General features: G+C 37.3%; 1 protein-coding gene across 4 annotated transcripts in view; it reads left to right on the forward strand.

Moving 5' to 3' along the window:
• Positions 1-19980, forward strand: part of LOC110510278 (cell adhesion molecule 2) — a 763418-nt gene that overhangs the window by 573574 nt on the left and 169864 nt on the right. For all 4 annotated transcript variants that reach the window (XM_036967531.2, XM_036967528.2, XM_036967529.2 and 1 more), the window contains one exon: positions 16693-16845. In XM_036967531.2, the coding sequence (XP_036823426.1) occupies positions 16693-16845 (153 nt within the window). The remainder of the gene's footprint in view (positions 1-16692; positions 16846-19980) is intronic.

A 19980-nucleotide genomic window follows, 5' to 3' on the forward strand; every position in this document is an offset into this window, starting at 1 on the left:
TTATTAACTGTATATTATATTATTAACTGTATTATATTATTAACTGTATTATATTATTAACTGTATATTATATTATTAACTGTTTATTATATTATTAACTGTATATTATATTATTAACTGTATATTATATTATTAACTGTATTATATTATTAACTGTATTATATTATTAACTGTATATTATATTATTAACTGTATTATATTATTAACTGTATATTATATTATTAACTGTATATTATATTATTAACTGTATATTATATTATTAACTGTATTATATTATTAACTGTATTATATTATTAACTGTATATTATATTATTAACTGTATATTATATTATTAACTGTATATTATATTATTAACTGTATATTATTAACTGTATTATATTATTAACTGTATATTATATTATAAACTGTATATTATATTATTAACTGTATATTATATTATTAACTGTATATTATATTATTAACTGTATTATATTATTAACTGTATATTATATTATTAACTGTATATTAACTGTATATTATAAACTGTATATTATATTATTAACTGTATATTAACTGTATATTATTAACTGTATATTATATTATTAACTGTATATTAACTGTATATTATTAACTGTATATTATATTATTAACTGTATATTAACTGTATATTATAAACTGTATATTATATTATTAACTGTATATTATATTATTAACTGTATATTATATTATTAACTGTATATTATATTATTAACTGTATATTATTAACTGTATATTATATTATTAACTGTATATTATTAACTGTATATTATATTATTAACTGTATATTATATTATTAACTGTATATTATATTATTAACTGTATATTATTAACTGTATATTATATTATTAACTGTATATTATATTATTAACTGTATATTATAAACTGTATATTATATTATTAACTGTATATTATATTATTAACTGTATATTATAAACTGTATATTATATTATTAACTGTATATTATATTATTAACTGTATATTATATTATTAACTGTATATTATATTATTAACTGTATTATATTATTAACTGTTTATTATATTATTAACTGTATATTATTAACTGTATATTAACTGTATATTATATTATTAACTGTATATTATATTATTAACTGTATATTATATTATTAACTGTATATTATAAACTGTATATTATATTATTAACTGTATATTATAAACTGTATATTATATTATTAACTGTATATTATATTATTAACTGTATATTATATTATTAACTGTATATTATATTATTAACTGTATATTATATTATTAACTGTATATTATATTATTAACTGTATATTCTAAACGGTATATTATATTATTAACTGTATATTATATTATTAACTGTATATTATAAACTGTATATTATATTATTAACTGTATATTATAAACTGTATATTATATTATTAACTGTATATTATATTATTAACTGTATATTATATTATTAACTGTATATTATATTATTAACTGTATATTATATTATTAACTGTATATTATATTATTAACTGTATATTCTAAACGGTATATTATATTATTAACTGTATATTATATTATTAACTGTATATTATAAACTGTATATTATATTATTAACTGTATATATTATTAACTGTATATTATATTATTAACTGTATATTATATTATTAACTGTATTATATTATTAACTGTATTATATTATTAACTGTATATTATATTATTAACTGTATATTAACTGTATATTATAAACTGTATATTATATTATTAACTGTATATTAACTGTATATTATTAACTGTATATTATATTATTAACTGTATATTAACTGTATATTATTAACTGAATATTATATTATTAACTGTATATTAACTGTATATTATATTATTAACTGTATATTATATTATTAACTGTATATTATATTATTAACTGTATATTATATTATTAACTGTATATTATATTATTAACTGTATATTATATTATTAACTGTATATTATATTATTAACTGTATATTATATTATTAACTGTATATTATATTATTAACTGTATATTATATTATTAACTGTATATTATATTATTAACTGTATATTATTAACTGTATATTATATTATTAACTGTATATTATAAACTGTATATTATATTATTAACTGTATATTATATTATTAACTGTATATTATAAACTGTATATTATATTATTAACTGTATATTATATTATTAACTGTATATTATATTATTAACTGTATATTATATTATTAACTGTATATTATTAACTGTATATTATATTATTAACTGTATATTATAAACTGTATATTCTATTATTAACTGTATATTAACTGTATATTATTAACTGTTTATTATCCAGGTAGTCATTCAGCCACGACTCTGTGAAACATAAGATATTACAGTAATGTCCCGTTGTTAGGAAAGTCTTGAACGGAGCTCATCCAGTTTATTCTCCAGTGATTGCACATTGGCCAAATAGTATGGATGGTAGAGGTGGGTTACCCACTCGCCGACTAATTCTCACAAGGCACCCGGACCTGGGTCCCCTGTATCGGCGTCTTCTCTTCATGGGAACGACAGGGATTTGGGCCTGGTCGAGTATCTCAAGTAGATCCTTCGCCTCCAACATGTTAAAGAAAAATTATTCATCCAGTTCAATGTGAGTAATCGCTCTCCTGATATTCAGAAGCTCTTTTCGGTCATAAGAGACGGTGGCAGAAACATTATGTACAAAATAAATGACAAACAACGTGAAAAAACAGAAAACAATTGGTTAGAAACATAGTGAAGATTGTCTAATGGGACTAATGTAAACTGGAACAAATCTAAACTGGAATGGGACTAATCTAAACTGGAACAAATCTAAACTGGAATGGGACTAATGTAAACTGGAACAAATCTAAACTGGAATGGGACTAATCTAAACTGGAACAAATCTAAACTGGAATGGGACTAATCTAAACTGGAACAAATCTAAACTGGAATGGGACTAATGTAAACTGGAACAAATCTAAACTGGAATGGGACTAATCTAAACTGGAACAAATCTAAACTGGAATGGGACTAATCTAAACTGGAACAAATCTAAACTGGAATGGGACTAATCTAAACTGGAACAAATCTAAACTGGAATGGGAATAATCTAAACTGGAACAAATCTAAACTGGAATGGGACTAATGTAAACTGGAACAAATCTAAACTGGAATGGGACTAATCTAAACTGGAACAAATCTAAACTGGAATGGGACTAATGTAAACTGGAACAAATCTAAACTGGAATGGGACTAATCTAAACTGGAACAAATCTAAACTGGAATGGGACTAATCTAAACTGGAACAAATCTAAACTGGAATGGGACTAATGTAAACTGGAACAAATCTAAACTGGAATGGGACTAACCCTAAACTGGAACAAATCTAAACTGGAATGGGACTAACCCTAAACTGGAACAAATCTAAACTGGAATGGGACTAATCTAAACTGGAACAAATCTAAACTGGAATGGGACTAATCTAAACTGGAACAACCACTCAATACTCAGTAATAGGTGTAATACATCTAATTACTAACAGACTAGTTAGTCTAGTTAGTATTATTATTAGTATTAGGATTAGTTTAGAAATTGTGGTATTTATTATTTATCTTTGTATTGTAAATAAAATAAATCCACAAATAAATTTACGTGCAAAAACATAGATATTAAAACAAGTATTTCTGAAAATCAATCTGCAATAGAGCATGCTGGGAAATATGATAATGATATGATAAAGATGGGTGTGGCTTTTACTTACAACGCTTAAGTTAATTTAACTCCCGAATCAACACTAGAAACACTAGAAATTTGCTGTGTACAATACATTGCTGGTTCACTCAAGACTCCTTTATTTTCTCCTGCTCAATACAATCACAGGAAATAGTCATTTGAAAAGACCAAAAATACGAAATCATGGCAAAGATATGAACTATGCCAGTCCTGTAAATGTAAAGAACAATTATTAAGGAAATACCAGATACATGCACAAATATTCCCAAATAGGCACAGTTTTAAAAAATCATCTCACCTGTCTTTTTAAACTGATCGGATTACTCAAAACTCCTGATGTTAAAGTTAGAGGTTAACATTAATGCTCAGGCACTATTTAAAAGAAAGGAAAGAAAAACTATAAACAAGCTCATTCAAATGTTAGAAGGGTTCTATGTAGAATGTTAAAGGTTCTATGTAGAACCCTTCTTGCCTTCCGAAGAATCATCCAATGAAACCCCTTTTTTCCAAAATCGTTTTTTTTTTAGAATGTTAAAGGTTCTAGGTAGAACCCTTTGCCTTACAAAGAACCCTTGTCTTCCAAAAAGGGTTCTTCAGATGATAACAGTTCTCGGTAGAACTCATACCCTCAGCAAATAACCCTTTTCGAACCCTTATTTCTAAGAGTTTAGGCTCTAGCTCAGAGGCCTAACACAGTTTTGAGGCGCGCAGGTTCAAATCCAATGTGTGTGTTTATGTATGTGTGCAAGCGCTTATGTGAGAGAGTCTGTGTGTGTGTGCACCCGTGTGTGTGTGTGTGTGTGTGTAGTGTCAGATAGAGTTAGTGATTTGTAGATAAACCAACTCCTCAGGGTTGGGGCCTAGGCCGGGACAAAGCCATGGGCTAGATATATACTGCCTACCCACAGGGAGTGAGGGGAGTAGGGTAAGGACATCAGCAGTCGGGTGGGGGGTGGAGGACTTCCTGGATGTGTGTTGTCATATCGCTGTCCTAAAGAAACTAAAACCCCTTTAGAAATAACTCAGGTCTATGTTATCGTATTCACATGATGATCTAAAAGGCACAACTGATCCCAGATCATGTAGGATCTAGTGTTGCAGATGGAGAGGGAACAGTTTATTTAGGAATGAAGACTATAATTCAGTTTTTTTTTCTCCTCTGAGTCGGATATATACTGTAGCTTCTGCCAGAAGCAGGGCTGACAGATACAATAAGATGAGGGATGACACATCTCCTTGCGGAGCTGACAGTTCAGTTAAGGCCTGATTCACCTTTTGATTGAAGCTCTTCTCAGCAGTTGGTATTTAGACTTAACTTATGCAGGTGGCTGCAACGGGCTTTGCAGACGTGGCTCCCTTGCACACCGAATACATTTAATTCAACCGCTGAAAAAAAAAAAAAACCTCTCACTTTCTGGCCGACAGATTTTCTTGTGGAGGTTTTTCGTTCAATAGGGGGTTTTCAGTACATTTATCTAAAGCCATCCCTTTAAATACGGTGTACCTTTAAATTAGAATGGTGTCCACACACTCACTAGAATACACCACATGACCAAAGGCTTTCGAACACCTGCTCGCGGAACATCTAATTCCAAAATCATGCGCATTAATATGGTCCCCTCCCTTTGCGGCTATAACAGCCTCTCACTCTTCTGGGAAGTCTTTTTGACGAACTGACTTGTTGGTAAAGCACATGTTTGTCTGCTTAATTTTATACACCTGTCAGGAACGGGTGTGGCTGAAATAGCCGAATCCACTTATTTGAAAAGGTGTCCACATACTGTCTGTAGATATAGTGTTCATGGAGAGAACAGGTTCAGAACAGGTTCAGAACAGGTTCAGAATAGGGATCAATGACAGAAACCCATCTGAATACACGTATATTGATGTCCTTTGCAGCTCTAATTGGTAGATTAAATTTTTATTTTTTTATTTTTTATTCTGATCTTGTATATTATTTAGGTTTAGGAAAGAATTTATGAAGCAGGGTTGTGGAGTCTTTTATGTACAAAATATATTGGTGAATCAAAAAAAAACAATACAGCGGTTTGATTCATCTTGATTCAGTTTGATTCATCTTGATTCAGTTTGTTTCATCTTGATTCAGTTTGATTCATCTTGATTCAGTTAGATTCATCTTGATTCATCTTGTTTCATCTTGATTCAGTTGGAATCATCTTGATTCAGTTTGATTCATCTTGATTCAGTTGGATTCATCTTGATTCAGTTTGATTCATCTTGATTCAGTTGGATTCATCTTGATTCAGTTGGATTCATCTTGCTTCAGTTGGATTCATCTAGATTCAGTTGGATTCATCTTGATTCAGTTTGAATCATCTTGATTGCGTTTGATTCATATTGATTCAGTTTGATTCATCTTGATTCAGTTTGATTCATCTTGATTCAGTTTGATTCATCTTGTTTCATCTTGATTCAGTTTGATTCATCTTGTTTCATCTTGATTCAGTTGGATTCATCTTGATTCAGTTGGTTTCATCTTGATTCAGTTTGATTCATCTTGATTCCATTTGATTCATCTTGATTCACTTGGAATCATCTTGAAAGTTGCCATGTTCAGTTGTTCAATACATTTAAGTATATGAAAGGGAGAAAAGTGTACAAAAAGGATGGAACAGTAGTGCTGTAAAAACAATCTAATAATCCTCACTAATTCTGGAACTGTGATGACAACGGTCCAGTCGTAGTGAACCCGTTGTGCCAGGCTCCAGGTTTACACTGCTACGTGTGGTCGGCGTACCATAATGATTCCCATAGGCCACATGTCCCAGATGACTTTTGTACAACTTGTAATACGTTAGCTTAATATGATCCACTGTTGTTATCGACCCTCAGGAACAACCACAAGGACGTGACAGAGGAACGAATGGTAAACTAACGATGGAAAAGATTCAAAATATAGGCTACAAATTGAAGGAAACTGTTACATGAATCAACTCGGTAGGTTCGGCTCTACTGTCAGTGCACATAGGTTACAGCCTCAGATTGGGTCTACAAATTTCAGCCCTGCAAATGATGAAGCCATAGGACTACAATTTAGCACTTGTAGCGGTTAGCACTTGTGGCTGGGACCGTGGAGGTGTCCCACGCTAATTGTATTTCCTGCTGCTTTTTCCCTGCAACCTGACTTGGCTGGAACTGCGTTGTATAGCTACCAACGTTAGCCGATGCTGCTACCGACGTTAGCCGATGCTGCTACCGACGTTAGCCGATGCTGCTACCGACGTTAGCCGATGCTGCTACCGACGTTAGCCGATGCTGCTACCGACGTTAGCCGATGCTGCTACCGACAGTACATGCAAAGGCACTGCTTTCGGGTTCACGGCCGTGAGAAGATTTTTTTTTAGGAGGACACATTTCTGCTTTTCGGATTTTACGTTTAATCTTTTTGTTCACTCGTTTGAGAATTCCCCGTAAGGAGAACAGAAGCCCAGATAGCCTAGCTGGCCGGCAGTCTCAAATGCAGGTCGCTACGTTTTCAACACTGCAGGAGCTGTGATTATTTTTGCTCTATTCCAGGACCACCCAGACTTTCAAAATAGCAGGCCAGGTTATCTAATACAGCACTCCATCACTCTCCTTCTTGGTCAAATAGCCCCTTACGCAGCCTGATGTGTCAGGTCATTTTCCTGTTGAAAAACAAACGATAGTCCCACTAAGCTAAATCACAGACAGTGTCATCAGCAAAGCAACCCCACACCATCACACCTCCTCCTCCATGCTTCACGGTGGGAAACACACATGCAGATATCATCCAATCACCTACTCTGAGACACGGTGTCATCAGACTAAAGAACAGATTTCCACGTGTTTCTTGGCACAAGTAAGTCTCTCTCTCTCTCTCTCTCTCTCTCTCTCTCTTTATCTTATTGTTGTCCTTTAACGAAATCATAAGCCAGGAACAGTGTCTTTATTTTTTTTTGCTGAAAATAGTCATGTACAGTGAATTCATAGAGTTATAAATTAGGTTCTTATGTCAAGTATATGGCCTGTAGTCAGGTTGAGCCTCGGTAGCGGAGAGCCTGGTTGCTAGGCAACACAGACACAGGCTGCAGTGGGAAGAGCATCATCAAGAAGCAGCTAGCAACAACAGCTAAGCTAGCAACAAGTTTCACAGCATTTCTCTCCTCTTCTACTGATTTTCATATCAACTTTCTTTCGTTGTCCAGATGCCAAAATGCACAATCCTTGTCTTATTAATTAACAACCCATCCGAGTTGTTTCATATTTACGTTTCCCCTTTTTCATGTCTGTCACACGAAACGGCTTCTGTTGTCTTGTATCTTATGTCTTGTATCTGTTGTCTTGTATCTGTTGTCTTGTATCTGTTGTCTTGTATCTGTTGTCTTGTATCTGTTGTCTTGTATCTGTTGTCTTGTATCTGTTGTCTTGTATCTGTTGTCTTGTATCTTTTGCAACTGTGTTTTTATGAAAATTTGCATTTTGTTAAATGTTTGAAAAGCGATGTATTGTTACTTTAACTGTTTGGAATTAACCTTGTTAACTTGTTAATGGGTGTTCCCTACTTAATTCCTTTAATGGGCAACTCAAACTCCTGGTAAAACATATTTTTCAAATGTTCCTAAAATTGTAAAACAATAACATTATTAGTATTTTAATGATTTATAAATTATGTTTTAGAGGTCAACAACATTTTACAAAACTTGTAATTTGACATTTTATACACAAGTACTACCATAAATGTGTGTCGAATGAGGTTCAAGTTTTACTCACGTTCACTTCCTGGTTTTCAGCCATCTTTGAATGAGTCTTATAATGAAAACCACATGATCATTTTACTAAATGGATTGATTGATATCATAAAATATGCCAAACAAAATCAATATACTTCATTTGATTTAAAAATGGGTTGTTAAAATTTAGCTTGTTAAAGGGATAAAATAGAACTGACTGAATATATATATATATATATATATATATATATATATACACACAAACACACACACACACACACACACACACACACACACACCCCACACAGAAAAACACACACAGAAAAACACACACAGAAAAACATACACAACACACACACACACACACACATTAGAGTGATGTGAATAGGGTGATATGTGGGACTGAACCTGTGTGACTCAGCTCTTTCCTATTGAACTGAGAGGCCAGCGAGATGAAGGGATGGATGACTATTTATCTTTACGGAGAGACTGAAAAGAGGAGAGGAAAAACAGTGGATGTGTATCATCAAGTATTATAAAGTAGAACCAAGTAGCATCAAGTATATTCAAGTAGATTCAAGTACTCTCGTGGGTTGCTAGAGCATTATGATGGTGCAGTGGTTTAGGCAGCGCGCTCCGATCACCAGTTTGCTCCCAGTGTTGGGCCATCATTACTATTATTATTTTGTGAGTGCAGAGGAAGACATATATCAACGTTCTCAGAACCTTTTCAAACGTCCAGAAATAGTCTCTCTCACTTTCACGCTCTCAGACCTGGTCTCTCCCTCTGTCTCTTTCTCTTTCACGCTCTCAGACCTGGTCTCTCCCTCTGTCTCTTTCTCTTTCACGCTCTCAGACCTGGTCTCTCCCTCTCAGACTATCTCTCTACAGTAAATGACCCTTCTCTCTCTCTTTCACGCTCTCAGACCTGGTCTCTCCCTCTCAGTCTCTCTCTCTTTCACGCTCTCAGACCTGGTCTCTCCCTCTCAGTCTCTCTCTCTTTCACGCTCTCAGACCTGGTCAAATGACCCTTCTCTCTCCTTCACGCTCTCAGACCTGGTCTCTCCCTCTCACACTATCTCTACAGTAAATGACCCTTCTCTCTCTCTTTCACGCTCTCAGACCTGGTCTCTCCCTCAGACTCTCTCTAGAGTAAATAACCCTTCTCTCTCTCTCCCTCAGACTATCTCTCTACAGTAAATGACCCTTCTCTCTCTCCCTCAGACTATCTCTCTACAGTAAATAACCCTTCTCTCTCTCTTTCACGCTCTCAGACCTGGTCTCTCCCTCAGACTCTCTCTACAGTAAATTACCCTTCTCTCTCTCTCCCTCTCAGACTATCTCTCTACAGTAAATGACCCTTCTCTCTCTCTTTCAAGCTCTCAGACCTGGTCTCTCCCTCAGACTATCTCTCTACAGTAAATTACCCTTCTCTCTCACTCCCTTCCTTCCTTAAGCTCTGTGCGTGACTGCGGTGTCTACATGGGAGCAGTGACCTCACCTCTCACTGACCCCTGCCGACCTTCCGTTCACCAATCACTTCTACAGCATCAACACACACACACACACACACACACACACACACACACACACACACACACACACACACACAGCCTTTATAATGACTATGCACTGCGAGATGAAGGTGTGTGTGTGTGTGTGTGTGTGTGTGTGTGTGTGTGTGTGTGTGTGTGTGTGTGTGTGTGTGTGTGTCATAACTAGCTCTTAACTGAGACACACACACACCCTGTGCTGACTCCTGTGATGTCTCAGGTATAATGATGGACACTGATGGGATAAGAAGCTCAGTAACCTTGCTGTGATTAAATAAGGCTTGTCAGGGAGATGGATAAAATGCAGGATCAGTCTATTCATTCTACATGTACATTTTTTGCATATATATTGATTGATATTCAGACCCCTTGACTTTTTCCACATTGTTATGTTACAGCCTTGTTCTAAAAAATGATTACTAAACCACGCCCCCTCTGTGATGTTGGTTACGAGGCGGTACTTATTTAAATTAGGTAAGAGAATAAGACGTTACCATTGGTGTATGAAACAAAAAAAAAAGCCCTTAATAATCCCGCCTCCATCCCTCCTCCTGTATTCGATGGTGTTTGACATGGGGGGAGGGGACCAGTCATTTGATGACCAATCTTTATCAATATAGAAGCAACAGTCATTTTTCATACTTTGGTTGTCCTACTTGGTTTTGGTTTCATCCAAATGATTTTGACTGTTTGGGACCTTTAATAACTTGAGTGTGATTGTGTCATTTTATTCTGTGTAGAGTAAAACAATGCAAACACCCAAAACCACGCCCCTCATTATCATATTTCCCAGCATGCTTTATTGCAGGTTGATTTCTAGAATTGTGTGTGTCTATATCTGTGTTTTTGTATGCACGTTGATTGATTTGATTAATTGATTGATCAGATCATATCAATCAATCAATCAAATGTATTTATAAAGCCCTTCTTACATCAGCTGATATCTCAAAGTGCTGTACAGAAACCCAGCCTAAAACCCCAAACAGCAAGCAATGCAGGTGTAGAAGCACGGTGGCTAGGAAAAACTCCCTAGAAAGGCCAGAACCTAGGAAGAAACCAGGCTCCGAGGGGTGGCCAGTCCTCTTCTGGCTGTGCCGGGTGGAGATTATAACAGAACATGGCCAAGATGTTCAAATGTTCATAGATGACCAGCAGGGTCAAATAATAATCACAGTGGTTGTAGAAGGTAAAACAGGTCAGCACCTCAGGAGTAAATGTCAGTTGGCTTTTCTTGTTCTGAGTTAGAGACAGCAGGTGCGGTAGAGAGATAGTCCAAAACAGCAGGTCTGGGACAGATAGCACGTCCGGTGAACAGGTCAGGGCTCCATAGCCGCAGGCAGAACAGATGAGTCATCAGGTCAGGTAGTCCTGAGGCATGGTCCTAGGGCTCAGGTCCTCCGAGAGGGAGAGAGAACTAGAGAGAGCATACTTACATTCACACAGGACACCAGATAAGACAGGAGAAGTACTCCAGATATAACAGACTGACCCTAGCCCCCCGACACATAAACTATGCTATAAATAACATAAAATAATAAATAACATACATTTTTTTAACCTCCAAAAAAAACCAAAATCAATCTTGGATTTATTCAACCCATTACTGAGATGGTTGTTCCAGTTTAGATGGTTTAGGGAATAATTTTTCTGTCCGATAATCCTACCTTGGCTCTCATTCTAAATTGAATAATGTGACTTGCTTGATGTGGTCTGCAAACCAGTTGTTTCAGGGTCAAACTAGGCTGATAATTATTTATGTTTAGCATAAGAACAACCCCCAAAAAATCTCCCCTCCCCCCAAATAATCTGTTTGTAGTTGGATTTATTCAACCCATTACTGAGATGGTTGTTCTAGTTTACATGGTGTAGGGAATCCCCAATGTATAATTTCTCTAACCTTGGCAGTCATTCTAAATGCAGGTTGTGAGTGATTCAAACTTCAAATTGTTGGATGTCACTTTTACAACCCATAATAATCATATGGATTGCTTGATATGGCCTGCAAACCAGGAGTTTCAGGGTGAAACTAGGCTGTTGAGGTAATAGTCTGATGATATTTTAATGTGTCGTCACAAAGGGTTAAATTACAAGGATGAAATATTCACGTATCCTCTCACTTGGTGACGACTACAGGATTGATGCAACAACCAGGTCTTTGTCACTAGCGAACACAGTCATCGGTGGTAATTCTAACGTTCAATAAAGGCAATCGTGGGATATTTGCAAATATTTGCTGACATTAGCATATATCCCAGTGTGCCTTTAGAGTGAACGTTAGAATTACCACCCATGACTGTGTGTACTAGTGACAGAGACTTAGTCATTTGCATCATTGCATTCACTTGCATGTTTAGCTTCTACGAATTGCTACAAATACAACAAGGTTCATCTTTCATTGCCTGTTAACTTCCTGTCCCAGCGGCATGATGTCTTTGACCTTCTCACCTCTTCCATTTTGTCAAGTTATGACGACCTTCAGGGTGGGTTCTAATTCCCACTGAAATCTATCCAAAATGGTGTCTTTGACCTTCTCACCTCTTCCATTTTGTCAAGTTATGACGACCTTCAGGGTGGGTTATAATTCCCACTGAAATCTATCCAAAATGGTGTCTTTGACCTTCTCACCTCTTCCATTTTGTCAAGTTATGACGACTTTCAGGGTGGGTTCTAATTCCCACTGAAATCTATCCAAAATGGTGTCTTTGACCTTCTCACCTCTTCCATTTTGTCAAGTTATGACGACCTTCAGGGTGGGTTCTAATTCCCACTGAAATCTATCCAAAATGGTGTCTTTGACCTTCTCACCTCTTCCATTTTGTCAAGTTATGACGACCTTCAGGGTGGGTTCTAATTCCCACTGAAATCTATCCAAAATGGTGTCTTTGACCTTCTCACCTCTTCCATTTTGTCAAGTTATGACGACCTTCAGGGTGGGTTCTAATTCCCACTGAAATCTATCCAAAATGGTGTCTTTGACCTTCTCACCTCTTCCATTTTGTCAAGTTATGACGACCTTCAGGGTGGGTTCTAATTCCCACTGAAATCTATCCAAAATGGTGTCTTTGACCTTCTCACCTCTTCCATTTTGTCAAGTTATGACGACCTTCAGGGTGGGTTCTAATTCCCACTGAAATCTATCCAAAATGGTGTCTTTGACCTTCTCACCTCTTCCATTTTGTCAAGTTATGACGACCTTCAGGGTGGGTTTATCCAAAATGGTAGCTTTGTAACATTTTGAATAGTTGATCGCCCACCGTTTGCATTCAGACTGATAGCCAGGTTGGGAGCAGGAAGTTGACAAGACAACCTAAATCACATGAACAGGCTCCACCATCTAAATAATGACTGTAAATAAATCCAACCGTGAACAGATTAGAGTCGTTTTTTTTTACGTGTATGTTATTTATTATAGTATGAATAAAAATCTATGTTCAACCAAAAACACTGAAATAGAAACACAGATTTAGAAAATAATTCATAGAAATAAAAATGTTATATTTCATTATCCAAAACGATGTACAAAAATATGATGTGCTGCATAATATGAACAACACTAAATGTACTACAAAACAGCATGCTGGGAAATATGTTAATCAGCTCTGACACCACTTTACATATTTTCCAAGGCTAAAGATAAACAATCCACCCTTACGTGAAAAAGCTTATGCATGAATGACTTCAAGTCGCTTTGGATAAAAGCATCTGCTAAATGAATTTATGTGGTAGAATTATATTCCAATTCCATTCCAATTCCATTCTAATTCCATTCTAATTCCATTCTAATTCCATTCCAATTCCATTCTAATTCCATTCTAATTCCATTCTAATTCCATTCTAATTCCATTCCAATTCCATTCCAATTCCATTCTAATTCCATTCTAATTCCATTCTAATTCCATTCTAATTCCATTCCAATTCCATTCCAATTCCATTCTAATTCCATTCTAATTCCATTCTAATTCCATTCTAATTCCATTCTAATTCCATTCTAATTCCATTCTAATTCCATTCTAATTCCATTCCAATTCCATTCTAATTCCATTCTAATTCCATTCTAATACCATTCTAATTCCATTCCAATTCCATTCTAATTCCATTCTAATTCCATTCTAATTCCATTCTAATTCCATTCCAATTCCATTCCAATTCCATTCCAATTCCATTCCAATTCCATTCCAATTCCATTCTAATTCCATTCTAATTCCATTCTAATTCCATTCCAATTCCATTCCAATTCCATTCCAATTCCATTCTAATACCATTCCAATTCCATTCTAATTCCATTCTAATTCCATTCTAATTCCATTCCAATTCCATTCTAATTCCATTCCAATTCCATTCTAATACCATTCCAATTCCATTCTAATTCCATTCTAATACCATTCTAATTCCATTCTAATTCCATTCTAATTCCATTCTAATTCCATTCCAATTCCATTCCAATTCCATTCTAATACCATTCCAATTCCATTCTAATTCCATTCTAATACCATTCTAATTCCATTCTAATTCCATTCCAATTCCATTCTAATACCATTCCAATTCCATTCTAATTCCATTCCAATTCCATTCTAATTCCATTCTAATTCCATTCCAATTCCATTCTAATACCATTCTAATTCCATTCTAATTCCATTCCAATTCCATTCCAATTCCATTCCAATTCCATTCTAATTCCATTCCAATTCCATTCCAATTCCATTCTAATTCCATTCCAATTCCATTCTAATTCCATTCCAATTCCATTCTAATTCCATTCTAATTCCATTCTAATTCCATTCTAATTCCATTCCAATTCCATTCTAATTCCATTCTAATACCATTCCAATTCCATTCTAATTCCATTCTAATACCATTCCAATTCCATTCTAATTCCATTCTAATACCATTCCAATTCCATTCTAATTCCATTCCAATTCCATTCCAATTCCATTCTAATTCCATTCCAATTCCATTCCAATTCCATTCTAATTCCATTCCAATTCCATTCTAATTCCATTCTAATACCATTCTAATTCCATTCCAATTCCATTCCAATTCCATTCTAATACCATTCTAATTCCATTCCAATTCCATTCCAATTCCATTCTAATTCCATTCCAATTCCATTCTAATTCCATTCCAATTCCATTCCAATTCCATTCTAATTCCATTCCAATTCCATTCTAATTCCACTCCAATACCATTCTAATTCCATTCCAATTCCATTCTAATTCCATTCCAATTCCATTCTAATTCCATTCTAATACCATTCTAATTCCATTCCAATTCCATTCTAATTCCATTCCAATTCCATTCTAATTCCATTCTAATACCATTCTAATTCCATTCCAATTCCATTCTAATTCCATTCTAATTCCATTCCAATTCCATTCTAATTCCATTCCAATTCCATTCTAATTCCATTCCAATTCCATTCCAATTCCATTCTAATTCCATTCCAATTCCATTCCAATTCCATTCTAATTCCATTCCAATTCCATTCTAATTCCACTCCAATTCCATTCCAATTCCTTTCTAATTCCATTCCAATTCCATTCTAATTCCATTCTAATACCATTCCAATTCCATTCTAATTCCATTCCAATTCCATTCTAATTCCACTCTAATTCCATTCCAATTCCATTCTAATTCCATTCCAATTCCATTCTAATTCCATTCTAATACCATTCCAATTCCATTCCAATTCCATTCCAATTCCATTCCAATACCATTCCAATTCCATTCCAATTCCATTCCAATTCCATTCCAATTCCATTCCAAGAATGTTTTTATTTTCCAATTCAGATTGAAGTCCAATTCAGACAATCTAAATTCCAATTCCATTCCATGGATGTTTTTATTTTAAAATGTCAATTCAGACAGTCTAAATTTCAAATCAATTACCTTTTTTTTGTTAAGATTGCTGCAATTCCAAATCAATTCGAAGTCAAATTCTCCATTTCCTGCTTGCATTCTATAATTTAATTTTGGAATATGAAAATAAATTGGAATCAACCCCAACCATTGTATGTTCACAGTTGGAAGTCTCTCTCTCTCTCTCTCTCTCTCTCTCCCTCTCTCTCTTTTTTCTCTCTGTCTCTCTCTAACTCGCTCTCCCCTTTCTCTGTCTCTCTCTCTCTGTCTCTCTCTCTCTCTCTCTCTCTCTCTCTCTTGCTCTCCCCTCTCTCTCTGTGTCTTTCTCTCTCTCTCTCTCTCTCTCTCTCTCTCTCTCTCTCGCTGTCTCTCTCGCTCTCTCTTTCTATCTCTCTCTCTCTCTCTCTCTCTCTCTCTCTGTCTTGCTCTCCCCTCTCTCTGTCTCTCTCTCTTGCTCTCCCCTCTCTCTCTCTCTCTGTCTCTCTCTCTCCCCTCTCTCTCTCTCTTTCTGTATCTGTCTCTGTCTCTCTCTGTCTCTCTCTCTCTCTGTCTCTCTCTCTCTTGCTCTCCCCTGTCTCTCTCCCTTCCTGTACTGCCCAGGGATAGTGGTATTAAGTGCATTTAGCTGCTTTTGTTGACATATTGTGTGTGATGAAATAAGATGTTATCATTGTTATTGTTAGAGATAAAATCCATTAGTAAATTAGCTATTCTCTCTATCTCTGTCTCTCTCTCTCTGTCTCTCTATCTCTCTCTCTATCTCTCTCTCTCTCTCTGTCTCTCTCTCTGTCTCTCTCTCTCTCTCTCTCCCCTCCTCTAGCTTTGAGAGATAACCGTATCGAGCTGGTCCGAGCGTCGTGGTCGGAGCTGACCATTAGTATCAGTGAGGTGACACTGGCTGACGAGGGGATGTACACCTGTTCTCTATTCACCATGCCTGTGAAGACCGCCAAGGCCTACCTTACTGTACTGGGTGAGTATAGCACCGGATAGCGTGCACGCAGGAGTGTACTCACACATACAAGAACACACACACACACACACACACACACACACACTGGCTGGAGCCAGGGACGGACTGGGACCAGACACACTGGGGCCAGGGGCGGACTGGGACCAGACACACTGGGGCCAGGGGCGGACTGGGACCAGACACACTGGGGCCAGGGACGGACTGGAACCAGACACACTGGGGCCAGGGACGGACTGGGACCAGACACACTGGGGCCAGGGGCGGACTGGGACCAGACACACTGGGGCCAGGGGCGGACTGGGACCAGACACACTGGGGCCAGGGGCGGACTGGGACCAGACACACTGGGGCCAGGCATTTGGGGCCAGGCATTCCGCCCCTGACTGGAGGACGTTATAGACTGATGATGCGTTCGTTATAGACTGATGATGCGTATCAAATAACAAACCCACATGGGGCGTATCGCTCCTGTGCTGGTCCTCAAGACAGATAACAAACCCACATGGGGCGTATCGCTCCTATGCTGGTCCTCAAGACAGATAACAAACCCACATGGGGCGTATCGCTCCTATGCTGGTCCTCAAGACAGATAACAAACCCACATGAGGGCGTATCGCTCCTATGCTGGTCCTCAAGACAGATAACAAACCCACATGAGGGCGTATCGCTCCTATGCTGGTCCTCAAGACAGATAACAAACCCACATGAGGGCGTATCGCTCCTATGCTGGTCCTCAAGACAGATAACAAACCCACATGGGGCGTATCGCTCCTATGCTGGTCCTCAAGACAGATAACAAACCCACATGGGGCGTATCGCTCCTATGCTGGTCCTCAAGACAGACAACAAACCCACATGGGGCGTATCGCTCCTATGCTGGTCCTCAAGACAGATAACAAACCCACATGGGGCGTATCGCTCCTATGCTGGTCCTCAAGACAGATAACAAACCCACATGGGGCGTATCGCTCCTATGCTGGTCCTCAAGACAGATAACAAACCCACATGGGGCGTATCGCTCCTATGCTGGTCCTCAAGACAGACAACAAACCCACATGGGGCGTATCGCTCCTATGCTGGTCCTCAAGACAGATAACAAACCCACATGAGGGCGTATCGCTCCTATGCTGGTCCTCAAGACAGATAACAAACCCACATGAGGGCGTATCGCTCCTATGCTGGTCCTCAAGACAGATAACAAACCCACATGGGGCGTATCGCTCCTATGCTGGTCCTCAAGACAGATAACAAACCCACATGAGGGCGTATCGCTCCTATGCTGGTCCTCAAGACAGATAACAAACCCACATGGGGCGTATCGCTCCTATGCTGGTCCTCAAGACAGATAACAAACCCACATGGGGCGTATCGCTCCTATGCTGGTCCTCAAGACAGATAACAAACCCACATGAGGGCGTATCGCTCCTATGCTGGTCCTCAAGACAGATAACAAACCCACATGGGGCGTATCGCTCCTATGCTGGTCCTCAAGACAGATAACAAACCCACATGAGGGCGTATCGCTCCTATGCTGGTCCTCAAGACAGATAACAAACCCACATGGGGCGTATCGCTCCTATGCTGGTCCTCAAGACAGATAACAAACCCACATGGGGCGTATCGCTCCTATGCTGGTCCTCAAGACAGATAACAAACCCACATGAGGGCGTATCGCTCCTATGCTGGTCCTCAAGACAGATAACAAACCCACATGAGGGCGTATCGCTCCTATGCTGGTCCTCAAGACAGATAACAAACCCACATGAGGGCGTATCGCTCCTATGCTGGTCCTCAAGACAGATAACAAACCCACATGGGGCGTATCGCTCCTATGCTGGTCCTCAAGACAGATAACAAACCCACATGAGGGCTTATCGCTCCTATGCTGGTCCTCAAGACAGATAACAAACCCACATGGGGCGTATCGCTCCTATGCTGGTCCTCAAGACAGATAACAAACCCACATGAGGGCTTATCGCTCCTATGCTGGTCCTCAAGACAGATAACAAACCCACATGAGGGCTTATCGCTCCTATGCTGGTCCTCAAGACAAATAACATAAGTGACAAAGTAGATATTTATAGTATTGCGTATTGAATGATGGTAGCCCTACATTTACACATGATTTAATTGACATAATATATTTTGTTGGCAGTGTGTTTGTAAACAAGGATTTGAATTCATAATATTAATTTTCATGGCGATGATGACTGCACTCTCCCTCTACAACACAATAGCACATTGAATGTAACGCCACACAATTCAAAAGAGAAAATGGCGACCCAAAACGGGTGATTCCAATTTCACCGCAACTGGTAACAGATGTCTGGAAGTAGGCACCTCACACTGTGAGCTAATTGTCCAGACCCATTGTTCCACGTTATGTCGTTAATTTGACTATCGTAAACAGACTTCTGTTAAGGATTCTTTAGTGAGAAATTGTTTGGGATCACGTCCACACTGCGTTAACGATTTCAATTGGCTGATACGGATTTTGTTACCGGGTGTAACGTTCCGCTCAGCTGGTCTGCGCCAGCGTCGTGGCTAACTGTGCCAGGTTGGCCTTTGGGAGAAAAAATATAAAATTTAAAAGCTAGCAGCTAGCCAAGCAAAATGTCCTGAATATAGCCCCAATGTGTCCCGAAGACATAATATATAATAATGTAACATGCTATTCAGCAGACGCCAAAGCAATGCCACTGTCCTGTCGTCGCAAGAGCCATGCTCGACCAACTGAGTTACAGAGGACATCTAATTAGCATCTCATTCACACAATACCATTGAAATGATGAAGAATAACACAGTCAGCCCACTCACAAACCTTTTACAATACTCCGACTCAGACATCTAGTCAACCGATGATCCTATTCAGCTCAAGGTCCAATTTAACGTGTCATGTTATGTAACGAAGCCACATTGACGGTTATGACAAACAACAACAAAAAAACACAGCTTTCAGTAGAACTTTACTTTTCATTTATACAGTTGGTTCAATGTTGCTGAAGTTTTCCATTTTGTTTGTCAGAGTTTGGATTGAACACACAGACACGTTGGTGTTAGAATTATGAAATCGTCGGATAAAATGTACATCACAAGTACACACACACACACACACTTCCATGAACACACACACAC

The sequence above is a fragment of the Oncorhynchus mykiss genome, chromosome 29 (genome assembly GCF_057628025.1).
Source record: "Oncorhynchus mykiss isolate SJ-2025 chromosome 29, ASM5762802v1, whole genome shotgun sequence".
Taxonomy (NCBI): domain Eukaryota; kingdom Metazoa; phylum Chordata; class Actinopteri; order Salmoniformes; family Salmonidae; genus Oncorhynchus; species Oncorhynchus mykiss.